Raw genomic sequence first — 26,909 nt, 5'->3', positions numbered from 1 at the left:
CAGAGTAAGAGTAGAAAATTCCTTACTCGTGATGTATGCATTTGGTTTTCCTTAGATTCCTGGAAGCCCGTGTCAGTATAACGTCCGCTGCAGGTCCGTAAGTTAGAAGAACAAAATGGAAATAACGGCAGTGACAGAAAAGCGTTTGCCGCTTGTCCACTCTTACTGTCTGCAGTGTCTGTAATCTTGATGAGGCTTTCGTTCCGCCTGCCTACGGATGCTCCATACGTGGAGTCGCTTCTGGCGCTTCCGAGAACAAGCCTCATCTCTTCCTCCTCTTCAAACAGCAAGTCGTTCACGAGAGTCAATACGCATGGCTTCTCCACCTCCCCTGGAGAGAGAGGGTGGACCTCCTTCACGTGTTCACGGTTGACAGACCTTATATTTATTACAAACCTTATATTTATTCATTCATTTATTGGCTTGGTCTGCTGAATATGTTTTGTATAAAACATCGAGGCACTGTGTTATGTGTGCATTCGTGTGTGTAGTGTAGGCTAGGTAGTGCCCCCTGCTGGCAGCCCTGGGAGACTGCTACTGGGGCGTTGGGTAGAAGCTTTGCCTCGCTAATGGCAGTGCGGTTTGAGCGCCACTCCTGTGCTCTGACCACAAACTTTACCCGGTAAGAAGGTGATGATGGAGGCATCGGTGTTGGGCCTCTCATGGAAGTCTCTGTCCACTTGGGCGGATCCCTGGCGGGTGTAGCAGCGCACAGTAGACCCGTGGCTGAGGTCACCACTGCGCTGGACCAAGGCATTGATGTGGCCTTCGCTCTCCTCTCCTACCACAACAGCCTGTTTGAACTGCACCTGTGGTACTGCAGATCAAAGGAAAACCAGAAAAAATGCAAATGGGAAAACTGGGAACTGCTATGGAATTACCCCAATTATGGTGCACAGGGACATGATTGCAAATTCCATGCCCTTTTTTTTTTTTTTTTTTAAGTCTGAGCACATCCTTTTTAAAACCTTAGAATTTCTGATGTTTTCTAACCTGTTTGAAAAGCAGATGTGTTTTGAAGTCTAAGCATAGAAAAAATAGGACACTGGGACATTTTTATAAAAAAGCCATTGATATAAAAATGGCTACTGACAGGAACTCTGTGTTCTGCCTGCAAATGACCACGAATTCCAGTAATGCAATAGCATACTAACGGTCGGATACAGAGTCGCTGATGAACACGGTGGCTCTTCCTGGCTCTCCCAGAATGCCACTGGAAGGCATGCGGAGGACGAGCTCAAACCTCTCCGTGCCCTCCAGCAGCGGCCGGCCCAGATCGTCCAGGATGGTGACCCGGACAGTCTGCATGGTCATACCTGGGGCGAAATCCAAGCTCTTGCTGATCCCTACGTAGTCCACTCCAACTAGGAAGCAAGCGCAAGGCCCCGGAGCGACGTGAACGAGGGAGAGAGTACAGGCTATATAACATTTAAAAGCCCAGAATCATTTTCTCATAGTAGGATCTCTTTTAGAAAAGTGCTGGAGCTGCTTTATTAAGGGCGCTTTGTAAAGCTCTCAGCTCTCCCCAGTATGCCAGTGGCTAAGATGTGTGGGAAGACTACAGGACATTTTGTTCAGCTGGTAAAGTTTTGTTTTTTTGCTTCTCAGCGACAACACTTATAGTGCTTTAAAATCCATACCCCACCCCACCCTCCCCTCCCTGACTCACAGCCTCCTTCCTCAAGAGACTCTACCAACGATGAAGTCTAAATACCAAAAAGGAAAAACTGGAGGATGAAATGCTCCTGACACAGTAATTTCAGCAAATTACTTCATGTTCCCACCTCATCCACTGACACTAATTCAATTTGCCAATTTGAACATTACAGTTAACGATCACTGTAGCATGTGCTAGCCCGGAGAAATAAACGCTAGGTAAATAATAAACAAATAAATAGTGATGTGTTACATTGCTGCCAAAGTTCACAGGGCGAGACCATGCTGGAACTCAAAACAGGTGAACAGAATGGCAGCATCAGGAGAAATGGTGGAGCAATGTCTTCATTGACCAGAGACTCACCAGCAGCACACACACCTGAGCCCGTGTCGCGTCTGCAGAAGGTCACGCATGCACGAGCCCCTACCTTCAGCGGACGGTGGCTCTGTCCCACGTGACCCGATGGTGACTGCGGCAGCTCTGGAGAGGTCCGTTCCCATCCGCCACACGTGCACGTCGACATGGCCGTCGCTCTCGTCCACATGGTACTGCCGATCGCCAAAGTAGAACAACGGGGCTGAGACAGCAGAGCAAACATGCATGTAGCAGAGTGAGTGGCGCAGTGGGACCAGAGCTGGAAATGTTCATTTCAGCTATTAACTTTATCAGTACAACATTAACAAGTATAAGGAGAGTTACTGTTTTTTTTTTTCCTCTTATCCCTCTAATTTGCTGACATCTTCTTTAAGCAGGAAAGGAAATCACTTCATGCCAAAACCTGTCCCCCGCTAAAGTCATCCCCTAACTAAAAGTGCCAGTAATCCCACATCAGCCAACTCTGAGTTTCCGGACTGAACCCTGGCCATGGGTTTCCATGACAACACCTTGACGTGTGTGTGTGCGCGTGTTGGAGGGTGGTGGGGTTTTGACACTAAGGGTGAATTGAGGGGACTGAACAGCCACGTAAAGACAGAGCTGTCTCTCTCTCTCACTTACACCCACACACATTTTCACACGCACCAAAAAAAAAAACAACCCAGTATCATCAACAGATTGTCACCTATTACCATCTTCACCCAACCAGTTTCACCCAAACTGTACTCACTTAAGAGTACAGAAACAGCTCCCTGACTGTCGGCAAGAAGTGGTGAGTGTGATTGATAAGCGGAGGTAGGCCATGGCAGAACGATGCCTTTCTGCGCAAAACTGTGCCTTCCTGCAGACCAGCAGTTCTTGACTCAAAGCATCTCTCATGACAGGAGAGAGCAGAGATCCCGGCCAGCCCTCGGGGATGTCGTACCTGACGGCCTGGGAGATGAGAGGAGAAACGAAGTGGAGCTGATTTATGAAGCAGCCTTGCTGAAGGCTTTTCCACAGCCTCTTGTGAAAGAGAGTTCCCATGGGGGGACGCACTGGGAGTCTTCCTCCTGTCTGGGAGAGTGCCTAACAAGGCTTCAATGCCCTCAGCTACAGCGGAGGAAGAGCCGGGGCCGGAGGAGGAAGAGCCAGGTTTGGTGGAGGAACAACCAGGGTATGGGGTGGTGATACGAACACCAGGAGCTACGCTCAGACCTGCACTGCCACGCCTACCTCTTCTCGCACGCGCCTCCAATCTGGTTCGCCAGAAGACTAGCACGCACCCGATCACCAGTCTCCCCATTACTATTCCCCTACTTAAACTCCCCATTCTCACATTCATGTCATGAAGTATTGCCAACCCTGTTGTATACTGAGCTCTCCAGATTTGTGTTTGTCTTCCTGACTTTCGACGCCTGCCTGTGTTTCAGACCTCGTCTCCCACCCCGGACTCTGCCCCACTTCAGACCAACCTGACTACGAATACCTGCCTGAGCTCTCCAATCTGTTTCATTTCAAAAATAAAACTTCTTGCAATAGGATCCGTTCCCTCGTGTGAGTGTGTGTGTGTGTGTGTGTGTGTGTGTGTGCAATTGTAACAGGTGGACGCCCAGGCGGCCACGGTCAGCCCCTTCACCTGCAGCCCGCTTCAGCCTCGACCTGCTTGTTGCTCCCTTTCTCTCCGGCACATTCTAGAAACACATTCTATCAGTAAATTCGCATTCCAATCACTCACTGGCTCTGGCGGTCAGAAGGAACAATTATCCACAGTCTCCCCCACACAACCCAGCCTGTATTTGATTGAGGCATTGGGAGCAGCGGCTGGGGCGACAGACCCCCCATAACAACACATCATAGTCAGAAAAGTGCCAGAGGAGAGGAGAAGAACTCAGGCCTGGTTTAACAGAACCTTCTCCCAGACAGGAGCTAGTCGCGCTCCTTCACGTCTGGGGCTGGAGATAAAAGTCTGTGTCTCCGATGCTGAGGTGGGTGGGTGGGGGGGGTCTTTTGATAGAGCTTGTTGAAGTGTTTGTCTGTGGCAGATAACGGAGGGAGGTTGATGTTATTTTGACAGAGTGTCTTTACAAGGAAGGAATAAACCCACTAGACAAAATAGAAGAAACGTTCCAAGTTCTGTTATTTTCAGTGATTTGTCAATGTTCGCTATTTTTACTCAGTGCAAAACACAGTGATGAAAAAGCAGTTATTGACTCAGAAGAAAGGCAGCTGACAAGGACACCAGACGTCACCTAACGGCCTTTGTAAAATAGGCCAAAATTAAAAATCAAAACCATATTTCCAAATTGTCTTTTCAAAATGTACCATGTCACACTTCTTTTCAAGCTTCTTTGTGTACTTCAGTTTGGATCTTGTTCTTTGATTCTTACAGAATACTTGTGTCAACACATTTACCAAAACCAATAATTTACTTTTGCATTGCAGTAATAGCATTTTAGTCCACCCCGAGGTAGCAATTAGACACGGAAGATGAAACAGTGCTTGGCAGACTTATTATCGACTGATATACGTTCACATAAAAGGTGTTTCTGTATGGTGCAGGGAAGGGAGCACAGTCTCTTTTTCAAGCAGCTGTGTTTATGGTTCCATGGTGATGATGATTTCATCTGATCTCAGTAAAGGAAACATCTTGTGTGTATGTGTGTGTGTGTGTGTGTGTGTGTGTGTGTGTGTGCGTGTGTGCGCGTGCGCGTTATTCTGTGTGTTATTGTGTGTGTTATTGTGTGTGCATGTGTGTGGTTCTTGTGTGTGTGTGGTGAATGTATGTTTTGTGTGCATCTGCAGGTGAATGCCATGTTCTCTGTTGATATCCACTGAGCTTCCCACCGTCTGAGACACGCTTTGCGGGTGAATTTGCACGTGGTCTTGTGGATGACCACAAACTCGGCACACGGCAGAGAAGAACATATGAAGAACCAGTGAGGAACCTGTGAAGCTCTGTGTCTGCGTGCCTGCAGTGAGAGTGTCATCTGTGCAGAAACTGGCCACCAGTTCACTTAGCTTTTAATCTCAGTAGTGGCCTGCAGCTAACAACGGTATGCCAGACTTGTTTTGACACAGTCCATTAGCCCTCACAGAGAGAGAAGGAGTGACAGAGAGAGACACACACAGAGAGAGAGAGAGAGAGAGAGAGAGAGAAAGAGAGATGAGTAGAAAAAAGAGAAGCAGCTGTGTTAAATCTTTGATTCCCTTAGACACGCTTTCAGACAGACCCCAGGTGTGTTGTTCTTACTGTTTTATTTGCTTTTTTATCAACAAAATAAAACCTGAAACCACACACATACACACATGAATGCACACAGACATGCACAGATAAACACACACACTTACAGGAATGTCATAAACCCACACAAAAGATGAGAAGGGAAATTGAGTTTTGGGGAGAAGAGCAGGTTCAGTTCACATTGAATTGAACTCCTGACCTTCACATCAGTGTGCTCCGCTTTTTTTGTTGGTCTAGTAATATACACACACCTACAGACAAACAAAGAAACACACAAGCACCCAGCCACCCACCCACACCTCACAAACACTCCTCCCAGAGCTGTCTACGGCATGGCCATCCTCAGTCTGCTCTGTTTACCTGCAGACCTATGGGCAAATACCACCCCTGTCTAACTCCTCCCACCTCTACTGCTACACACACACACACACACACACACACAAAGGCTGTTTTTTGAGTGGAAGCACCACTCTTAATTCTCCCCTGCTGATGGCTATCTCTCCATCCGCTACACCATCCATCTCTTCAGTCACACTCTTCACTTCTAAAATCAAAAAGACTAGCAGGGCTGGTCAAACTAAGTTTCTTATTTGCCAGAAATGTAAGATAAAGCTATTTGTCCCCCCCAATCAAAGTAACTAATTTCTAAAGTAGTCACTTAAGTAGTCACTTAAATATGTGGCCAAAACTAAACTTCAGCACCTCACTCACCCCCTATGTGTACCTCTTTCACCAGAGAGCACAGAGAAGTAAAAACTCTCTCAAGAAAGACTAATACATGCCCTACTTACACACCATGTGAGAAACATAAGGGCAAGACAGGCATGTGTGTGAGAGGAAGGAGAATCAGGCTCATTCTACAACTAATGTCATATCCATTGGCTACACTATAAAAATAAGTGTACACTCTAAAATAAAGTGTACACTCTAAAATAAAGTGTACTCTCTAAAATAAGTGTACTGTCTAAAATAATTGTACTGTCTAAAATAAGTGCTGTGTTCAGAAAGCTGTTTTTTTTTTTTCAAGCTACTTGATCTAATCTCGGCATACCTTTCTAACTGCATAAACTCTAAACCTCTGTTATAAAGTAAATTTTTGTACAATAAGCTGAAATTGAATAAGTGTATGATCAATAAAGAAAGAAAATTCCAATATATAACCTATTTAAAAAATATTAAAGTAAAATGAGCTTCGTTGGCATCTTCTGCTATAGATACTCACCAAATATCAGATCTCCCATAACCCTTTTCAAATACACCTGCCTGAGGTTTCAGGGATTTTCCTTCAGATTCAAAGACAGATTCAGATACGGGAGAGATAAGATCTAAGGCCATCAGGATGGAGAAGCACCGACATAAGAGAATATCTTTCGGAAAACCTCTAATACCTAAGAGCCCGAAGTGAGTGTGTGTGTGCGTGTGCATATGTGAGTATGAGCGCATCCACAAGGATGTGGCTTACATTCTGAAGCATGTCAAAACAAGCCACCCTGAGCAAATCTCTCATCAGGTAGTGCCCTCCTCCTACAGCTGATCTGTGCTCCCCCTGTGCAGGGCTCTGCCCCCCCGTGCAGGGCTCTGCCCCACCTCAGGCTGTGTCACGTGGGAAGGAAAATAAAAAAATCAATCAAACTTTTATACCTTAATCCACCCACACGAGTCTAAACCATGCTGGATTTCTTCTTAATCCACGTCCAGTCTATAAAAGTGCACGCACACACACAAACACACACACATGCACGCACTCACTCACACACACACACACACACACACACACAGTGCTATCCCTAGGCATGCTGAACAAACACACATTATTCTGAGAACTTCATTGACTGCACTGGACACTCTCGCAGCCAAAGTCTCCTGAGATTGCCTCCCTACCGTGAAGCCAACCCTGGTTAAGCCGTGTGCTCGCATTCTACCCGTGACTCTCGGAGGAGCACGGCAAGCCAGAAATAGAAACAAAAGCTCCCAGACTCCCAGACTTACACCTGGAACATAATGACCGAGTTTATATACTGTATATTGTTTACTCTAAAATATGATAAAGGAAACTAGACTACTCAGTCTAATCATGGCCTTTCATCTGGTGGAAATGGTTCTTTCACTTCTGATGTACAACATAAAATCAAATGTTCTCAGTACTGACAATGTCTTAAAAGATTACTAAACTTTCTTATTTTGCTAAAAAACATTTGAAATAAGATACTAAATAGGGCAGTGGTAGCTCAGTGGTTAAAGTACCTGACTAGTAATCAAAAGGTTATCACTTCAAGTCCCACCACTTAAGCAAGGCCCTTAACCTTCATTTGCTCAAATTGTATTCAGTTGTAATTGTAAGTTGCTTTGGACAAAAGGATCAGCTAAATGCCATAAATGTACTAAGCTGAACTAATAACTGAGTGTGAATATCTAAGCATGTTAATATGAAATGGTCATTATTCTACTTTTGTGTATAGATCTTATTTGTCTGGTAACACATGTAACTTACACTTTCAGTATGCGTGCTCCCTCCGTCTGAGAGACAGCCATCTTACCGTCGTCCAGGTCAGGCAGGATGCTGACGTGAGCAGTGGCACGCTCCAGTCCCAGGCGGCCGCCCAGGACCACGCGAAGGGAGACACTGAAGCTCTCCTCGTCCTCGTACAGTGAATCGTCGATGATGGTGACCCGGCACAGTTTCTCCACCTCGCCTTTGTCGAAGCGCAGCAGACTGGCCTGCTCCTCCGGCCGCGAGATGTAGTCAGAGTACGAGAGCACTGCGCCGGGGGCCGTACCAGTAGCAGAGCCTGGGGGGGGGGCAGGGTGGGATGTGGAGGTCAGAGAGAGAGAGAGAGAGAGAGAGAGAGAGAGAGAGAGAGGGTGAGGGAGAGGGTGAGAAAGAGACAATGAGAGAGGGGAGAAGAGACAGACAGAGAAGAGAGAGAGAGAGAAAGATGAGGAAAGAGAAAGGGTGGAGAGAGAAGGAGTTAGAGAGCAGGAGAGAGAGGGAGAGAGAGACACACAGGAAGAGAGAAGAGGAAAGAACAGAGAGAAGGAATTAAGCTACACTGAACAGAATGTTCAGAGATCCAAGGCATTTCTTCAGTCAAAGTTGCCAAGGACCACATCCAAACACCAATTAATCTGTCTCACTGTGACTATGTATCAAACTATTTGCATAATGATAGAAGCTAAAATCTAGGACGATTATTCATACAAACAACTATATTGGTCAAAACTCAAAATTTACATTTTTCAGGAATTGCCAAAAATACATTAATTTTTTTATGATTGCTTAAAAGAATCTATTGTATGCTAAGGGGAATAAAAACACTGTGTGCTATATGCTTCCTCCACAGCTGTATGCTGTATGCAGTGACTAGGAAGGGAGATACTCCTGTGAGCTTCCCCCTTTAATACACACTAAACAAAATGCATGAATAGGCTATTGTAAGCAACCATGTCTGGATTCTAAAGGTGCCACTATACATCATATCTTGTCAAATACATAAACTGCTGCAAAATAAAATAAAAACCAGATTTAACAGTCCTGCCACTAAACTGGCTAGCGGTGGCCATCTACAGGCTGTGTTAGCCATCCTCAGCCGTCTACAGGCTGTGTTAGCCATCCTCAGCCGTCTACAGGCTGTGTTAGCCATCCTCAGCCTGTGTTAGCCATCTACAGGCTGTGGTAGCCATCCTCAGCCTGTGTTAGCCATCTACAGGCTGTGGTAGCCATCCTCAGCCTGTGTTAGCCATCTACAGGCTGTGTTAGGCATCCTCAGCCTGTGTTAGCCATCTACAGGCTGTGGTAGCCATCCACAGGCTGTGTTAGCCATCCTCAGCCTGTGTTAGCCATCTACAGGCTGTGTTAGCCATCCTCAGCCTGTGTTAGCCATCTACAGGCTGTGTTAGGCATCCTCAGCCTGTGTTAGCCATCTACAGGCTTTGGTAGTCATCCTAAGCCTGTGTTAGCCATCCTCAGCCTGTGTTAGCCCTCTACAGGCTGTGGTAGTCATCCTCAGCCTGTGTTAGCCATCCTCAGCCTGTGTTCGCCATCTACAGGCTGTGTTAGTCATCCTCAGCCTGTGTTAGCCATCTATAGGCTGTGTTAGTCATCCTCAGCCTGTGTTAGCCATCTATAGGCTGTGTTAGTCATCCACAGGCTGTGACAGACATCCCCCAGTCCTTCACTAGTGGACAGTTTCACAGGGCCACTGTGGGCTGGCACATCACTCTCAACCCTGCTGGGGCTCATCCTATATAAACAGGCCAGCCCTACTGCAGTACCTCAGAAACAACCCACCACCCACTACCATGTCAGTACCATACCAGTACCCTGCCAATGTCACTGCTGGTTTGGGAACGATCCACCACTTAATGATATATCAGGGTGGTGGCCCTGTGGTCAGAAACTGATAAGTGATGGACAGCGGGGAAGGTAGCAGACCTGCACGCATCTGTAAGTGTGGCTGTATACACCCACCATCCACCTGAAAGACAGCTGCCCCTAATAGAGAGGCCAGAGAGTGTAGACAGAAGGAAGGAGTTTGTACTGGAACTGTGGAGGAGTGAACACGTCTCCTGGGGCCGCTGGCCGAGCGCGTACCTGACAGTGTGTAGCAGAGGACTAGCAGCTCCTCACTTATGTCTCCGCTCCTTCGCACGGGCACCAGCACCTCCCCGGCGTCCTCCTCCACGGCCAGGCACGTCTGGGGAAGGAAGACGGTGGTCTCTGTCGGGGCAGAAGACAAGACGGCCACTGCCTCATCTCGCCTGGCCGTGCAGGACCCTGAGGCAGTACGTTCACGGGGTGGGGGGTGGGGGGGGGTGGGGGGGGTTGGCTGCTGAGGGTGGGGCTACTCTTCAAATCATCCTTATCTTGCGTGGGCGGGGGGATCTTCTGCGCCTCGCCAAAAATGAAGCATTGTTTTCAGCACAAACAAACAACGAAAGAAAATAAAGCTTCCTGATGTAAAAGTCTGCCTGCCCCAGATTTTTTTGTATTCAATTTTTTACTGCCCTTTATGGCAACCCTCTGTCCCTCTGGGAAGTTGCTCGGCATTCGGCAAGCAGACGCGTCTATTGACCGCGGCAGATGAAATGTCCTGGCTGGGCGGGAACACGCCTGCGCTTCTGTTTTCAAATGAAGGAGTGAAGTCAAGATCTAAACAGATTTTTGTAGTGCAATGAAGTGACTGAGGGAGGCAGCCAGGGCCGGTGACGGAACCATCGATCAAAAAGGCAGAAGTGGCATGAATCTGCCGACGTTGGGAAATCGACAGGGGATGCGGGGGCCATTTCCAACAGTCACGGTGGGACCAATAAGAAAATGAAAAAAGGCAAAAAGAAAAAGAAAAACAAACCAACTCAGACTCTGTTTCGACTCTCGTCCCAGATCCCCCATGTGTGTGCTCATATTCCATCCCTCACGGTTCAGTTCTGCTCCTCATGCCAGAGCTGGCCCACCCTCCTCTAAAGGTAAGGCACACACACACAGAGAAAGAGAGAGAGAGAGAGAGAGAGAGAAAGACAGCGCGAGAGCGAAAGACAGAGAGAGCTAAGAGCATGAAAGAGTGAGAGAGTGAGAGAGCAAGAGAAAGAGAAAGAAAGTAAGAGAGAAAGAAAGCAAGAGCGAGAGATTACGAGAAAGAAAATTGCTGCATCTGCAGCAATTTGAAGGATCTACAACCTATTCTTACTCAACGAAGTGGACTACAGGGGACAAAAGAAAGCGACCACTAGCACGCAGGGGCTTCTCCAAACACACAGGTGCGAGTTAGCTCTTTCCTCAGCCTGACTTTTTTCATACAATCCTCATATATGGGCACCTCCTCCACCTCCTCTACTTCCTAAGGAGACTGAGGAAAGCTCACCCCTGTCCTCAGCATGTCCTACAGAGGCACTATAGAGAACACCCTCAGCTGCATCACTGCCTGGTTTGGGAACTGCTCAGTGTCGGATCTCAAGACCCTGCAGCTAATAGTGCGGACAGCTGAGAAGATCATCGGGATCTCTCTGCCCTCCACCTCGGACATTTACACCACACACTGCATCCGCAAAGCCACCAGCACTGTGGATGTTCCCGCACAGCCCAGACATGAACTCTTCTTTCACCTGTCATCCGGGGAAAAGTACGGAAGCATTCAGGCCCTCACCACCAGACAACAACAGTTTCTTTCCCCAGGCTTTCCGCAAGCCATCAGACTCCTCGATTCCCAGAGACTGACTTGATGCTCCCTCACACATACACACACACATACCCCCCCCCACCCCCCACGCACACTTAACTGACACTATCTTACCCTCACACACACACACACACACACACACACACACACACACACACACACCCATACACTCCCCCATGCACATTTAACTGACACTATCTTACCCTCACATACACACACACACACACACACACACACACACACACACACATACACACACACACACACACACACACACACACACACACACACACACATACCCCCCCCACCCCCCACGCACATTTACCTGACACTATCTTACCCTCACACACACACACACACACACACACACACACACACACACACACACACACACACAGATTTGACACCATCTTACTCACTTCCTTTTTCAGTACATCTCCTAACTAAGGTTGTCAGAATACTATATTTATCATAATACTGAATCTCACACTCTTTTGCACTTTTTCACATTTCTTAATGTCTGCTGCTATAATATTGCAATACTGTATTTAATAAAGATCAAATTCGACTTAACATCTTTTTGCACATCCTCTTACTCAGTGCTGTTTATTGGCTGCTGTTGCACTCTATGCTATTGTGACCATTTCGTATTTATTGTTGTTTGCACTTGTGGTCTTTTGTGTTGCACTATGGTCCCGGAGTAACGCTATTTCATTTCACTGTATACTTGGATATAGTCGCAACACCTCTCTTGACTCACGAGAGAGAAACCAGTATCCCAGAAGAGGAAAGGTCAGGAGAAAAGTGAGAGGTGGAGCTTTGGATCTCCAGCTGGTTGCATCCAAAGCCAGTGACATGTAGGGGGTGTGTGTGTGCGAACGTGCAGGCAGGCACTTTTTCGCCGTCTTCTCATTGCCCCTGCCCCGCTCACCACGGTCTCCTCCATCCAAGCCATCAGACGGTGCATTCCCAGCCAGGCTCCAGAGATGAGGGAGCCAGAGACTACTGCAGACCCTGCGGAATATGGCGGCACTGACAGGAATTGCATCCATGGGACTCTTCAAAAGATCCCGGTGTCAGCTGTTTTTGAAATGTCAGCTCTTTTAAAGCTCCACTGTGGTCAGAAGGTCATGAGGCGATCTTTATTGTGTCCCCACAGGAAGGTCAGCTTAGGGAGCACATCTTACATAGACAGCCAATTCACATATGGCTGCATTTTCACTGCGAAATAAGATTTTATTTTAGAACTGACCACGGGGACAGCACAAGGTAGCACAATAATTCACCAACAGTACAAATCATAAGTTTCAACTGTTGGTATACCTAATGTAATAGAATAAATATTTATTCTGTAAACAACTATTAAGTACTGATGTATGTTCGAGGGTCGAGGGTGTCTGCTAATTGTTGTAAATGTAAATAGGTTGCGTGTATTCTGATCCTTGAGAACTAATTCAGGATGTCTCAGCCGTAGCAGCTACCTCAGAGGACGACACATTTGTTGTTAGTTATCTTGTATCAGTCCTGCAATTATGACCGCTAGCATCATGATCAGGAAAAAAGAAAGAAAAGACCATAACGAGGATAACCGTTTTCAGCTCCCTTCTTATTCACATCTGTGGCCCACACAGTTGTAATCCACTTGCAGTCCTGCCCAGACCAACCAGTGCATGTAATCACACCTCTTTTCAAGGACCCTAAACATGGTCTACAAGTTCAGTTCACCTTGAAATTACATAGCGACATTAAGTCCACCAGAAAGGTCCGGAAGCCCAAGACGTTAACCTCCAGCCCTTACGGCATGACCTCTCCCTCTTCGTACAACAGTTCTGGGACCTGCGCCTAAGCTAATGAAACTGCCGCTAATGTTGCGTGCTTGTTTCGCTGAAAACCTCTGAGCCTGAGCAACGGCCTCTCCGATGCCGGCGGAATGTCTGCAGGCATGGTGGGTGAATGTCATGACTAGTAGGTCAGACAGGTCTCCCAGGATCTGCCATGCAAAATAAAAAAAAAAGAGCCTTGGCTTTCATTAAGCTATAAATGCACACAGACCAAATACCTACTGGGAGGAGATGCTACACAAATATAAGGGCTAAAACGGTAATTAATCCCAGGCAGGGAGGGAGGGGCAGAGCAGTAGGTCTGGAGCACGGGCACCACTCACAGAGCTATAGCTCTCTGACACAGCAAGCGTCCCTTGGGGACGTGGTCTCAGCAAAACAAACCCCTGCCATAAGGCTGGTAATTAGCTCACAGGGGAAGCAGAGGAGGTTTTACATAGAGGGATACGTTTTCTGTGAGATAACACTAGCATCGTAGCTGGGCACGAAACGGCGCGATGATAAGCGCCAAGGGATCTTGGCAAAAGCCAGTAAAAGAACGCAGCTGCGGCGAACATAAAAAATAAGTCTCTGTTAATTCATACCCTACAAGTCAATGTTTGCTTATAAAAATGAGAACGCAACATTCCCCTGGTGGCTAAGCAAACAATGAAACTAAAGTCCACAACTCACGGCTAAAATATGACAGAGAAAAGCAATTTAAAAGAGCCAGCCAAATGTAAGATGTGTTGCTGGCTTATCTTGTAAAGATGAAAATTTTTGATTAACGGCTTATTCTCTAATTCCCTCAATACTTTGAGAAACCTTCGCTACTGGAATACATGGCTTCTTACACGGTGCTGGTTATGGTGATAAAGTGCTACTCTTTTTCATGTCGGTGTGTTTGGTCTTCTCGAGTGAGAATGTTTTTCTTGTTAACTATTTGTTTCCATTCGAGCGATTTAAACTTGCGTATTTGGGACAGTATTTCTCAGTATATGGCAGCCCCAGTTTTCTCTCCACAGCCTCCTCAGAGTTTTGAAGGACTGGCTCAAAACGGTCCCACGGTCAGAATGCTCTGTGAACCAAGCTTAGGAGCCATGGAAAGACAGGGATTTAGTTAAACTGAGAACATGCAAGCCCGGCTCAGCACTGTCCACTGCCATCCTTTCCAATGTGCTGTCCCTGGCAAAGACGAAAGGCGACTTGAGTTGCTCTCATCAATTCAAAGCGAGACATCCATGGAGACCTGGCTGGACAAGCATATTCTTAGTTCTTCACGTCACCAGCAGGGCTTCATTGAGGTGATCGGTCAGACGCCTCGTTGAAACAAAGTGGTGGCAGATTGTCTTTTCATGTATCAAAGGTAGTGCACTGACAAAGTTGAGCTTTCACGTATGTGCTCGCCTGAATTAGAACTGTTTTTAACATGAATTTAGCTTGATTCACCAAAGAGATTAAAATCTTATATAAAACCTGACGTGAAATGTGCCAATAAACGGCTATATATTCATAGAAATATGAATTTCATATGGCTGTGAAGAGGACTAGAATAAAATTAAAAAGATTAGAAAATAAACTGCATATGAAGGATGGTAAGGGCATATGGAAATATCTTCAGTATATTACTGACTTCAAGATCAAAAACAGTGTCCAGCATATTAATCTCAGACCCCATGACCATTTTAATAACTTCTACTATAGATTTGATTTACAAGCACCAAGTACAATGAATGTAAAATCAGTGTCAGTTCCTGCTTCTTTAGTAAGGAACTGGAGGTCAAATATCTGTTCCTGAAACAGAACTGAGAAGAGTGTTGGACCTCACGCAGTCTCTCTAGACAAGTTCATTGCTGATTCACTCTCCTCTATTTTCACTTAAATTTGAATAATTCTCTCAAATCACAAAGACTTCCAGCATTTTCTAAATCTGCCATCATTGTCCCTGTCCCAAAGAAATCTAGTGTGACTGTTTTAACGTCTACTTGTGTCTAGTTAACTCTTACTAGTTCATGTATTTAAACCCTGCCTTGTTGCCTGTGTGTCTGCTGGTTATTGCTAATCCTAGCCTCCGTGTATTAAATCTAGCCTTTGTCATTGAGTGCTTTTGTTAATCATGTATTCCCAGACTCTGCGTGTTCACTCTATGACCCTGTTACATCGACCACAACTCTGGATTTGCCCATAATAAATCTCGCTCTTCACCGCACGTGCATCCGCCTCCTTACCACTCAATGTTACATTGTTATTTAATATTTTGGACGGATTTGTCATCATGTATTCAGCTGTGGGATAGACCTAAGGATGCAGTGTCGCTCTTGCATGCACCAGCAACCTGTGCACCAGGAGCCTGGGTCACCAATTAGTGATTTACATTTAACACAGGTTTACCCTCAAGACATTTGGACAAGCTTCAGAGGTTTGGTTTTGTGCCATGAGATCCTTGAATCTTTTTCAAATAGGAAGGAAGTTAAAATGAATAATGTGCTCAAAATATGCAGGGGGTCTGGTCTCTTATGACTATGAACCAGCATGCGGAGCAGTGGTGGGCACCTTAGTGGAGAGGAGCAGGGTAAATATTCGAAACCTCAATATTAAAAAACGTAAAAGAGCTGGTGACTGACTTTGGGAGAAGAACGATCGACATGCCACCTCTCCCCACTGAGGACCAGGGTGTGGAGATAATCAACACTTCAGTTCATGGGGATGACCGTGAGCACGTCTCTTAAGTAGGAAGATGATACTGTTGTCTTATTGGGGAAAGAGCCCATAGAGGCATTTCTTCATAATAATACTTAATAATAAATTTGCTGGGAATACTTTGTATGGTGCACATTTATAAAGCTGTTGTGTACAAAGTGTTGACCTTTTCCATATCTGTGTGCCATGATAACAGCATATGAGAGGGAGCAGTTAGTGAAAGGGATGTACACTGCCTCCAAAATGACTGTGATTTCACATCCCATCCCAGCCCCTCTATATACATTACTAGACTTGAAAAAAGAAGACAGAACTTTAAACTAATTGATAACTATCAGCCAGTTCCTTTATAAGATACTGTAAGACTATTACATCCCACTTCACATCTCTTAACTTCTTTTAAATGTAGTTTCCTTTTTATTTTATGAACGTTAAATGTATCAATGTTATATGTGACCTAATTAGAAATCAGTGCTCTGTCTATATCGAGTTCTACAGTTTTGTGCCTGACTTTAAAGCAGTGTGATCTTTCTAGAAGATCCCCTCTACAGTTTTTGAATTGGCACTGTTTGAGAAGAAACTGGTTTGTTTTAGAGACAACTTTGTCTTCACACACTGCATTGCCGTTCATTGTAAACCCATCTTCCAGGTAGTGAAAATTGCTATTGACAAGACGTCTTGTAAGTCCTAAACGTTGTATGGTGGACAGAAGAACAAAAGAGAGGTGTGGGGGAGGGAATGGATATCCATAAATGCCCGGAGTGATGAAGTGCTAATGTAACTGGGGTCTAGCCAGAGAAAGAGCAAAACACATCTTCAATATGAAGCTTAATATTAGTCTTTGTGCTTTTAAGAGCAGCAGGGAGAGGAACAGACCCCACGCTGTGACTCTCAGAAGGAATCCAGCTTGCCCCTTGATATTTTGCACAGTAACACATTGTGAACTGACGAATATAGCCTGATCTGACATTTTGATCAAAATGGAGTAACATGCTAAGCCCGCTGTTCTTTATGTAACCGACATCTTACACAGATGATTCGAAAATTTGTGGCCAGAGAAAGCTGAAAAGGAAAATAAATTTCTTTTAAGCACACCACAATAGTCTGAGGCCAATTACGGCTGAGTGAGTTTTGTCAGACAGGCTGCAATTTCTGGGTTTGGACTTTGCCTTACTTTGCCTGTCAGAATGAGCTTGTTTTAGATTGTCCAATTTTATCTCCTGCCAAATTAACAAGAAGATTTCTGTTAGATGTGTAAAAAGTACCTATTACATTGGTTGTTTCAAGTTTTTAATGAAGTAGGGAAGTAAAAATCTCCACAAAAAATACAGCCCCAGAGAAAAGTGTACAGACAGGCTTCAGTAAGTATTCTCACCATCCTCTGGGTCCACGATTTCAACTGTGGAGACTGCTGGTGTCTCCAAAGCCCCCATGACTGGCTCGGACAGGACGATGTGGAAGGTCTTGGAATGCTCGTACTTCTCATCGGACAGGATCTTGACCTGCCACTTGGCGGTGGTTTGGCCCGGATTAAACTGTACCTGCTTCTGGAACTTGCCCCGGAAGTCCTTCTCCTTTTCCGCGGTGCCGTCCAGAGTGCTGATTCCTTCAAAAGAACATGGATATGGAGGAAGTGAATTAGCTTTCAAAGATAAAACATACTTCAGCTTAGACGGTATACTGGGAAAGATAACATTGATTTTTCTTGCTTAGCAGTTACCAAGCCAAGGGAATCTGAACATCAGTGGACTGCAGAAGCAGGCATATTACTCATTTTAGGATAAAGAATTAGAGCTATATTTCCCTTTGGTAAAATGGTTATTTATAAGAGAAAATAACTGTTGCTCCGAAATATCTAAGCATTACAGACGCCTACACAAGGCTTCAGAACAGAAACAGTGCATCGAGAGGGGCACACCTACAACTCAAGGATGTCTGGAGGAGGTATAATGGCACAACACTCAGCATACACGATGCCAATCACATTGCTCTTTTACTGTGTAAGATTTCTCCAGCAATTTCTCAGAAGATTGGGCGCTTGTATATACAGTTGTTCTAGGAGTGTATGGGGATATGGGGAAGACCAGTGTAACATCTGTGGGGATGTTACTACTCCACTGAATGGATGAATGGATGCCATTCTAGAACATTCTGGCTGTGTTTGAGTGTATGCACTGGTTGTATATCCTGACTGGGACCTGTACAGTATTTCAATTCAGTTAAAACCTGCTATTCTGAAAGGTGCTACAACAAAACAACTTTACAGAAATTCTGGGTCCCCTAATGAGCAAGCCACTTGTGACAACATTACAAGAAGAAACCTTGAGAGGAGAACCCATCCTCCTCTGGTTGACACTAGATGGCAAACTAACAACACAGAATTAATAAAATTGCTTTTTATCGGTACACTTAAGAGTAATTACTGAAGAATGGTAAATCTGAGATTAGCTATGTAGGATCTAGAATGGCTCTCCCGTGTCAGGGGATCACCTGCGGTTGCTTAGCGCTTCACTGGCCATGGTGGGTCCTCTCACAGTGGAGGCCTGCAGAGAACCAACCTGAAGGCGTTTGATCAGTCACATCACAGCACAGGGACTGGCAGGGTCCCTTCTGCCCCAGCACCCAAACAGCTGGGTGTAATTAAATCGCTTCAGGCTTCAGGATTAGTGCAGGCCTGTAGCCCAGTAATCTTGCCTGTACAAGTCACACTGTGCTCCATCAAAATTAGACAGCTATTATCTGACAACTACACACTGACAAGGAAGCACAGACATCCTATTGAGGCACTATAAAGTGCGCTAATTAACATGAAATCAGCCCAGTGGAAATAACATTTAAGAATGTGAGAAAAATATTAATGTTTTTCTCTGAAGTTTCTTAATGTTTCGAAGTTAAACAGACACTAAGAGGAAAAGACCTCAATCTGCCAGTATTGTGGGTATGACTGCAGTAATGACTAATATGACTGCAGTTCTAGGATCAGCCTGCACCAGCCATATGGTTACAGTAAAGACCCAAATGGCAAAAGCCGTTCCAATTTCAGCATTCTCACCCTAAGCTTAATAAACACGTTTCTGCCTATTGATCAGAGTTCTGCCTTCATTTGATTACAGTCTGTGGGGAGTGCATGGAAGAAAAATAACAATTTCACATTTGATATATACGATACGGCTTTAGCCTGCTCTTAACGACGTGAAAAATATATGAAACGTGCAGGGAAAGAATCATCAAAGATAAAAAGCCTTGAGATGTGGTGAGCAAAGGCAACGAAGAAAAGTGCAGTGAAGGAACAGCTTCGCTTTCGGTGCCATCTCTGCAACAGCAGAGTCCACTGCCATAACAAAACCGTGGTGCACAGGACAGGAGAGGTGGACGGGTGAAGGGGGCAGTCTGGAGGGCAGGAGGATGGATGGAGGGTGGAAAGATGGAGGCGTGGGCCCAGAGAGAGGACCCGCCAGGCAGCTCCTGTCCGAGTGATGCGGCCTCCTCTCTACATGAGATCTGGAGTGGAGATGCGTGCGTTGGTGTGGGCAGACTGGCCGCAAGGAATTGCAAGCGTGAACCCGCTTGTCTTTTTGATGTCTTAAAGTCAGTCTTTATTTTTAATTGAACTGCGGTGAGTAGAGGGTTACCTGCAACAACATCTTGCACTTCCTGTTTTATAAGCTTTGAAATGATTCCCTGATGAACACCTCTCTTTGACTGGTAGAGAGTGTGAGTGCTGTATGACTGAATAGATCGTTTGCATAATGATTTGATTGATTAAAGCCATCATGAAAATGGGTAAGAGAGTCTTCTGCTCCCTAGATAGAGAAAATCTTCTTTTCTTTTTCCACATCCCTGTTAGTCTGACCACGAGCTCCTTACCTGTCTCATTCTCTCTGTTTTCTTTTAATCTCTGTTTCCTTTCATCATATTTTTGTGCTTTGGTTTTCATGAGTGGTTATCATAAAATCCCTTTTTTCTACATTGAATAATCATCATCATCATCATCATCATCATCATCATCATCATCTTTATTTATATATAGCACTTTTCATCTTGAGTCCAAAAGGTCAGTGGTTTACATAATTACAGTAATAAAAGTTAGCGGTCATAAAATCAGAGAGATAAATAAAATAAAATAAATTAGCATGAATCACGCATCTGTGATGGTACGCGCCCCCATCCCACACATCACGTGGTACGGCCCGCCACTCGCCGTGGGAGATGTTTGTTGTGAGTTCTGTGGCCACGCCCCCTCTTCTTACACCTGCACCTTGTTAATCAGGGCATTGATGTGTGTACTTAAACCCTTGTGGTTGGCGTCCTGTTTGTCGGTCGTTGTTCGTTTATATGCTTGTGTGCGCGTATCGATTCTGTCTGGTGAGCTGTTTATGGCTCATCGTCTGTATCACGCTACAGCGTCTGCTTTATGTGAGTGCCACACTGTTTACTGTTTCTCCGTATCTCTCGCCTTGTGTTAATAAATGTTTCTCGTCATTCAGAGATATTTGTGCGTCCTAATCCTTGCCCCGCGGCATTCGGGCCGGCACAGTGTCAAAGGTCAACAATATAAGATTATTTAATCTTACTGTTATAACTTGGTAATCCTAATTATATAATTAGCACAAGAGAACAAGTCACATACATAAAATCTCCAAAGAGATGATAAAATAAGACAGTTATTAATACAACTTTGAAATAGTATTACGATAATAAAAACAATTTGTGAAACAATCCACAGATGACTTTTTCAATTACATAGAACCGATGGACTATGAATACGAAAAACTGAATGAATGTTTCAATTTAAAACCGTTTATAAAGCTAGCATTCCTGATCTCCTCTGGGACAGAGTTTAGGGGCAATGTGAGAAAATTATCTGCCAGCGACTGAGCCTCGGGACTAACTGCTAACCCGCCTAAGATGACCGAAGTGCTCAAGACTGTCTATACTGCTCAAGGAGGTCGGTATGATTATAAACTTTGTTATTAGCAAAACCTCGTAGTCCCTGTGAGACTGGACAAGCAATGCGAAGGATATGACAGAGATAATATGATCACTTTCCCTTCCTGGTAAGGATACGGATAACAGCATTCTGGACCATCTGAAGCCTTTGCAGTGAAACAGTGGGACAACCAGCCTAACAATCAATTATAATAATCTTGCTTAGATGTTATAAAATCGTGTGCGAGCTTCTCAGCAACATGAAGGGACAGCATGTGCATCATTTTGGATGTTTTTCAGGTAAAAATGTTTGAGATTTTTGTGCGAATCAAATGCTAACACTGCATCTACAATCCTTAACTGTCATTTCTGGTTTCGCTGAGGAATCTTTCAGAATCGGATGTGAAATCAAAGTTTAATCACATGCAGATTTACTACCCATCAATATTACTTCACTTGTGACAGTTTGGAAGAAGGAAAGTTTATGCTCATCCAAATAAAGCTGCAGACTCTGGGGTTTACTGGAAAATTAAATCTGTATTGTTGACACAGACGTGAAGACAAACATTGTTTATGAATTACATATCCCGGGGGGGTAGTGAGAACAGCGGGGGGCCTAAAACAGAACCTTGTGGAACATCATGATGCACTTTTTTTAGACTCTGAAAGTTCTGCATGTACACCAACAAACTGATAACAGCCTGGCAAATGGGATCTAAACCAAATTAGAACTTGGCCATCTAACTTTTTTTTTTTTTTGTCTTTTGATTGATTTTGTGCTGCAGTTACATTCAACAGAAACATGATCTGAAGCCAGCAATAAACCATTTTGGTTGGTGCTAGTTCTGTACCGTGGTGTTTCCTGAGCCCTGCCTGGAAGACATCACATTTATAACTGCTACTTAAATAGAAGCCAAGCTGTTAAGCATAGACCTTCTCTAAAATCTTTGACAAAAACATCGTTTGTTAATTGTGGCTTAATGACAATAAGCTTAAAATGCACTGGGATATGGCCCAAGTTGCGTGATGAGTTAAAGATATTTACAGCAAGTCTTCAGTTGCCTGTAGTAGATCTAAAAACAGCTTTAATGCCATCAGGCCAAGTACACAGGTTATTGAATTGGATGAAAACATCGGGGTATCTAACAAGCTGACTGATGGGCCTAAATTTGTCAAACTGTTCATGAGTTTTGTCATTGTACAGTAAGACAATGTGCAGTACTGGGAGCCTGCTGCAGTTTTTGAATTCTACTGCCTTCTATTTTCTGATTAAACAGTCTTGTGTGTTTGAAGACTCACACCCACAGTGTATGAATCAAGCCCCTCAGTGATGTGAATGTGGACCTTGCAGAGTCCGTGCTTCATGGCAAGGAGCGATAAGGAGGTGCACACACGTGTGCAGTCGTTCTGCCTATTCTACAACTACTAGAGAATGCAAGCTTTCATCTCAGTCCCTGAGACTTACAAAAACATCTCAAACAGTGGATTAAAAACCACCACAAGAAAGCCAATGCAATAACAGCTCATGCTGAGAGCACAGACTCAACTGAGTGATGAGGATTTGCAGTTGAAATTCTGTTATATCCTGCGTAGTCTGGTGATTGAAACTAGCACTGTTTTTCATTTGGGTTCATGTCAACTCTCTGAATCCGCACAGTCTGAAACATTCAGCAAAAATCACGAACACACACAAAAATCATCCACAACAAATATAACGGGCGTCTCCTGCTATGGCGCTGCCCGCTGGCCAGGCATTGCGAGGGAATGGACAGGAGAGACAAGGAAGAGCGTGGAACTAGGACTCGTCCATCATGCACTCACCTACGAAGGAGGTCTCGCCGAGGTAGCCTCGCCGCCGGAGCTCCACCTGCAGCATCCCGGCCTGCTCGTCCACTACGTAGCTGGGCCTCTGCAGGGAGATCCAAGCCCAGTCCACACGCAAGCTCTGTCCCTTCAGCTTGTTCCCTCCTGGAGAACCACAGTAGCCCACAAACACTTTATACACACTGCGTCAGCTCCCTTCTCCATTCCCATGGCATTTCTAAATGTGATGTCAGAAAATGAATCATTAGGCCTAAGTTGTCTTGGCGCAAAATCAGGAATGTATGATACATGTATGACAAAACGGCTGATAAACAGGGACGTGTTCTTTCTGTCAAATTGGCAAGTTGGTCATTTGCTCTGTGAACAAACCTGCACATTATGAAGCATTGTGTGTGAGGTTTTGACAGTAGGCATCTGGTTACATTCAGAGGCAGATCCCATTGCAGGTCACCATGGATTCAGAGGAATACCAGGAACACCAAGCACAGATTTCCCAGAATACAAAGGTCAGAAAAGGAAAGACAAGCAGGACCTTTTCAAAGCAAATACAAAGTTCAGCAATGGCGGTTTCAATTAAAGACCCTCAGAGTCTCAGCTCATCTCACATATGCGTTCTACCCTAAGACTAGACAGATAAAACATACACACGCACACAGAAACACACACACACTCACGTCATGGCTCAAAAATCCATATGTGCATAAACATAAAAGTTCTAGCTCTGTCTACTCCTCATGCATGCCAAGCTCCGCGCTATTGCAGAGCCGACTGGGATTTCGGTCACAGTGATTCAAGTAAGCATTAAATTTAGTGCATAATCATCAGCCACCATGCTCTCTTTGCCAGCTTGCTGGGCCTAGCTGCAGCCTCGCCTTGTATACTCTCAAGCCTCGGCTAGCGCATTGCTTCAGGGTTCCCGGCTGACATCAAACATCCCCACATCTCCAAGAACATCTCCAACACCATGGTACTTCCAGCCCTCTAGATGCGGCTCAGTACAAGGGTATGCTGACTGCAAGAAATGTGTCAGCGCTTACTGAAGGTCTGAACGAAAATAGGCACAACTAGAAATAAGGGTAAGCCAAAACGATGACACATTTATTACCAACAAGGACATTGCTTTGTTGATAAATCATTTATGTATTACATTTGTATTACATCTGTACATTTTTTATTATGCATTTGCTATGTAATGCAATAGAACTGGAGACATATTGTACTGTCATAAAATAATTAACCTCTATCACCTCTCACCACTCTTTCCCAATTTTTGCTGCCATCCATTAAGACAATATGTCTAAAGATACTGCAGATTTTGGGCATTTCATGACCATGAAAAAGGGGAATTGCAAAATTAGTGGCCAGATCAGGCAGCAGAGAGCTTTGGCAAGTGCATCAGAGCTGGCCAAGAAGCCAGCCAAGTGTGTCACAGAGGTCACTAAGTGGCCGACCACACACAACTACTTAGTGTGCCGTACAGCTCAGCCTTCCAAACATGACGTCTGAATTAAAGATGTGAGCTGCACTGCGGCTCACACACGGCTGGCTTTGTTTAGCAAAATATGCAGGAGAAGCACAAGGCCACTGTGTCATCTCAAATTGACAGGGAGAAGGGGTGGTTCTCTCTTCACTAATAAACGCTTTTCTATCTGAAAATTGCCTAAGCGTTGGGGAAATTTCTCCAGCTTGAATCCACTAGTCAAATCCAGGATTCATGGAACCGGTCAGCGGATCTCTCTAGAGATTTAACTGGCTGGCTGGAATCAACAAATGTGATTTTCCCAGGCATCAAAAAAAAATGTGTGCGGTGCCCAGCTGCCTCTAGCTATTTAATTATCTCAGATCTCAGTGTGACTCATGGGGGCTTGAAGTCTCCTCCCTCCCGAGAGTGAGCGCTACAGGAGAACCAATCCCAATCCACCTTACCACATCCTCCCACTCACATCGTAAGTGTTGGGTATGCATTATGCATCAACGCAAAATCGACTGACATGCTCAAAGATTCTGACTAAACTTGAAATAATTTGATAAGCAGCCTAATTTGGCCCAGGACTGCCAGGGAAGCCTGACTCAGCAGCAGAGAAGCTCCATGATGCAGACTAACACCACCCCTGCTGTCCTTGTGCCTCTACTCAGGCTTGCGAAATCGCTCTCAGATACAACAACAAAATCTGAAATTCTTTCCTTGACAGTCTGAGAGCTACTGTCACACTTAGCACTTGTGAAAATTATGTTAACACATTTTTTTTAATGACTTCTTTAAAGTTGTTTTTCAATAATGATTCTGTTTAAAAATGATCATTCTTTTGCAATACTTAAGTTTTAATTATTCATTTTATTTTAATTCATTTTGTCTTTGAAATGTAAAGCATTACAAAGCATTTTAGGAACTTTTCTATAATAAAGTATTATATAAATAAAGTTTACTATACTATATGTTATTATTCCTACAGCCATCTCTATGCTGGGAGAAGTGTCAAGATTTTGTATTTATAGCTTCAGATGTGATGTGTGAGTGTGAAGTAAGGCAGCAGAGCCATTAGAAATGGATGGACATGGAGCCAGAAGCTGGGTACATTTCGGTCCTCTGGACGCGGAGAGTTCCGAGGGCTTCAGCAGCCAATGAGAGGCCATCAGGTTGTCACAGTGAGTGAGCGGGAAGGAGCAGAATAAGTGCTACCTGAACTCCCTCTCCTTGGAAAAAATAAAGCAGAAACACTGTTTCTCTGACTCTAGGAAAAATTTGTTCCAACACAACAAAGAGAAAAACAAAACAAAACAGACTTTATGCAGCCACTTGGCTACTAACTTTGATTAACAGCAATTAAGACTATATAATGTAGGCTAATGTAGACACCACCCAACAAATGTACCAACATGTTTTTTCCCAAGCCCTTGTATGACTACAACAGAGTTAATACATTCAGTATTTTTCAGCCTCATACCTTGTTTAATTTACTGTTTACAATTAGTTACAATCATGCATGGCTCAAATTTCAAAAAGTACAAACTCCAGCAGTGAGGCTATGCAGAATTATAAATGATGGGAAACAACAATTTAATAAAGTGTTTTCTTCATTAAGAGTTTTGAAAACACGTACACAACTTCCCACCGTTCACACACCCACACCGCCCACTGACAGAACTTCGCCATGCAGAGGGAAAAGAAAAACATCCAAGAAATTATTTATCTAATGTGATTCCTCTGTTCTGCAGAGGAGCAGCCTCAATGCCAGCGTGAGCAGATAACCTCCAACAGACTGTCAGATGACGGAACCTCAGGGGGACCTTAAACATCTCCATGCTGATTTACAAGCATGTCAGAGACTGGCTGTTCTGCCAAAATGGAAGGAATCTCCACTTCTGCTTAGAACAGCATGTGGCCTCATTTGTGCAATCCAAAAAGAAATTCTCTCACTGTCTATCCTCTCCCCAAACTAATATGGACTGAGAGACACAGGTTGGGAGAGAGCCAGGTTGCCTCCAAGACACCATCCCTGGACAGTCGTCCACCACCACCCATAAAACACCACCAAGAACCTGCCCATTTGCCAGCTCAATTCCATAACCAATCTGTCCTGAGATTTAAATCTCAGGTCTTCTGGACTGAGGCCCGGTTTTTAAGACTGGCTGCTACTGGGTGGGAGAAAATCACTGAGGTTTCTGACAATGAAGCTATCAAGCTGATAAACTAATTATTGCTTACAATTTTAGAGGCCCAACAAACATACCATTACCACTGACAAAAAGCACCAACTGTCATCCCTGGCAATTTCAGTCCCAGATCTGAATCTTTAATAGCAACAAAATAAAAGTGAAAGCTTTAAACCAAGAGACCAGTTGAATAGGAATGTGGCTCTTGGGAAAAATAAGGAATTGTACATAAATAAGATGTATGGTGCATGCATGATGCCTGCATGGACCACATGCAAAGACAAAAAAAACCCAAAACAAAACAAAAAAACAATGAGGATGCAGTATGAGGTAATAAAAAGAGTGTTTACAGGGAAAAGAGGTTTAACATTGCATTAGACATATTAATGACATATAGCATAAGGGGGTATAGAGATTCTGTGTCCTTTCAGAATGATCTGCGTATAGTGAAGAGGCCTCTGCAGGCTTCTGAAAAGGATCCTGGGTAGGCTTCTTTGGACCTCAGTGTAAGATATATTACCTCTCCACCAGCATCAGGACTGTATAGAAAAACA

General features: G+C 44.6%; 1 protein-coding gene across 3 annotated transcripts in view; it reads right to left on the bottom strand.

Annotated features, from left to right (window-relative positions):
- The window catches only part of frem2a (FRAS1 related extracellular matrix 2a), a 52,443-nt gene that overhangs the window by 12,667 nt on the left and 12,867 nt on the right, over positions 1–26,909 (bottom strand). For all 3 annotated transcript variants that reach the window (XR_014118756.1, XM_081702873.1, XM_081702874.1), the window contains 8 exons: positions 22,699–22,845; positions 17,324–17,554; positions 9,847–9,972; positions 7,793–8,044; positions 2,085–2,234; positions 1,155–1,364; positions 620–817; positions 167–331 (listed from right to left, as the gene is read on the bottom strand). Coding sequence is in view for 2 of the 3 variants with exons in the window: in XM_081702873.1 (XP_081558999.1) it covers positions 167–331; positions 620–817; positions 1,155–1,364; positions 2,085–2,234; positions 7,793–8,044; positions 9,847–9,972; positions 17,324–17,554; positions 22,699–22,845 (1,479 nt within the window). In the remaining variant the exon portion in view is untranslated. The remainder of the gene's footprint in view (positions 1–166; positions 332–619; positions 818–1,154; positions 1,365–2,084; positions 2,235–7,792; positions 8,045–9,846; positions 9,973–17,323; positions 17,555–22,698; positions 22,846–26,909) is intronic.

Source organism: Electrophorus electricus, chromosome 19 (assembly GCF_041902795.1).
Source record: "Electrophorus electricus isolate QZ-2024a chromosome 19, ASM4190279v1, whole genome shotgun sequence".
NCBI classification, from domain to species: Eukaryota; Metazoa; Chordata; class Actinopteri; order Gymnotiformes; family Gymnotidae; genus Electrophorus; species Electrophorus electricus.
The sequence above is the reverse complement of the archived record's forward strand: the minus strand, read 5'-3'. Positions and strand labels throughout refer to the sequence as shown.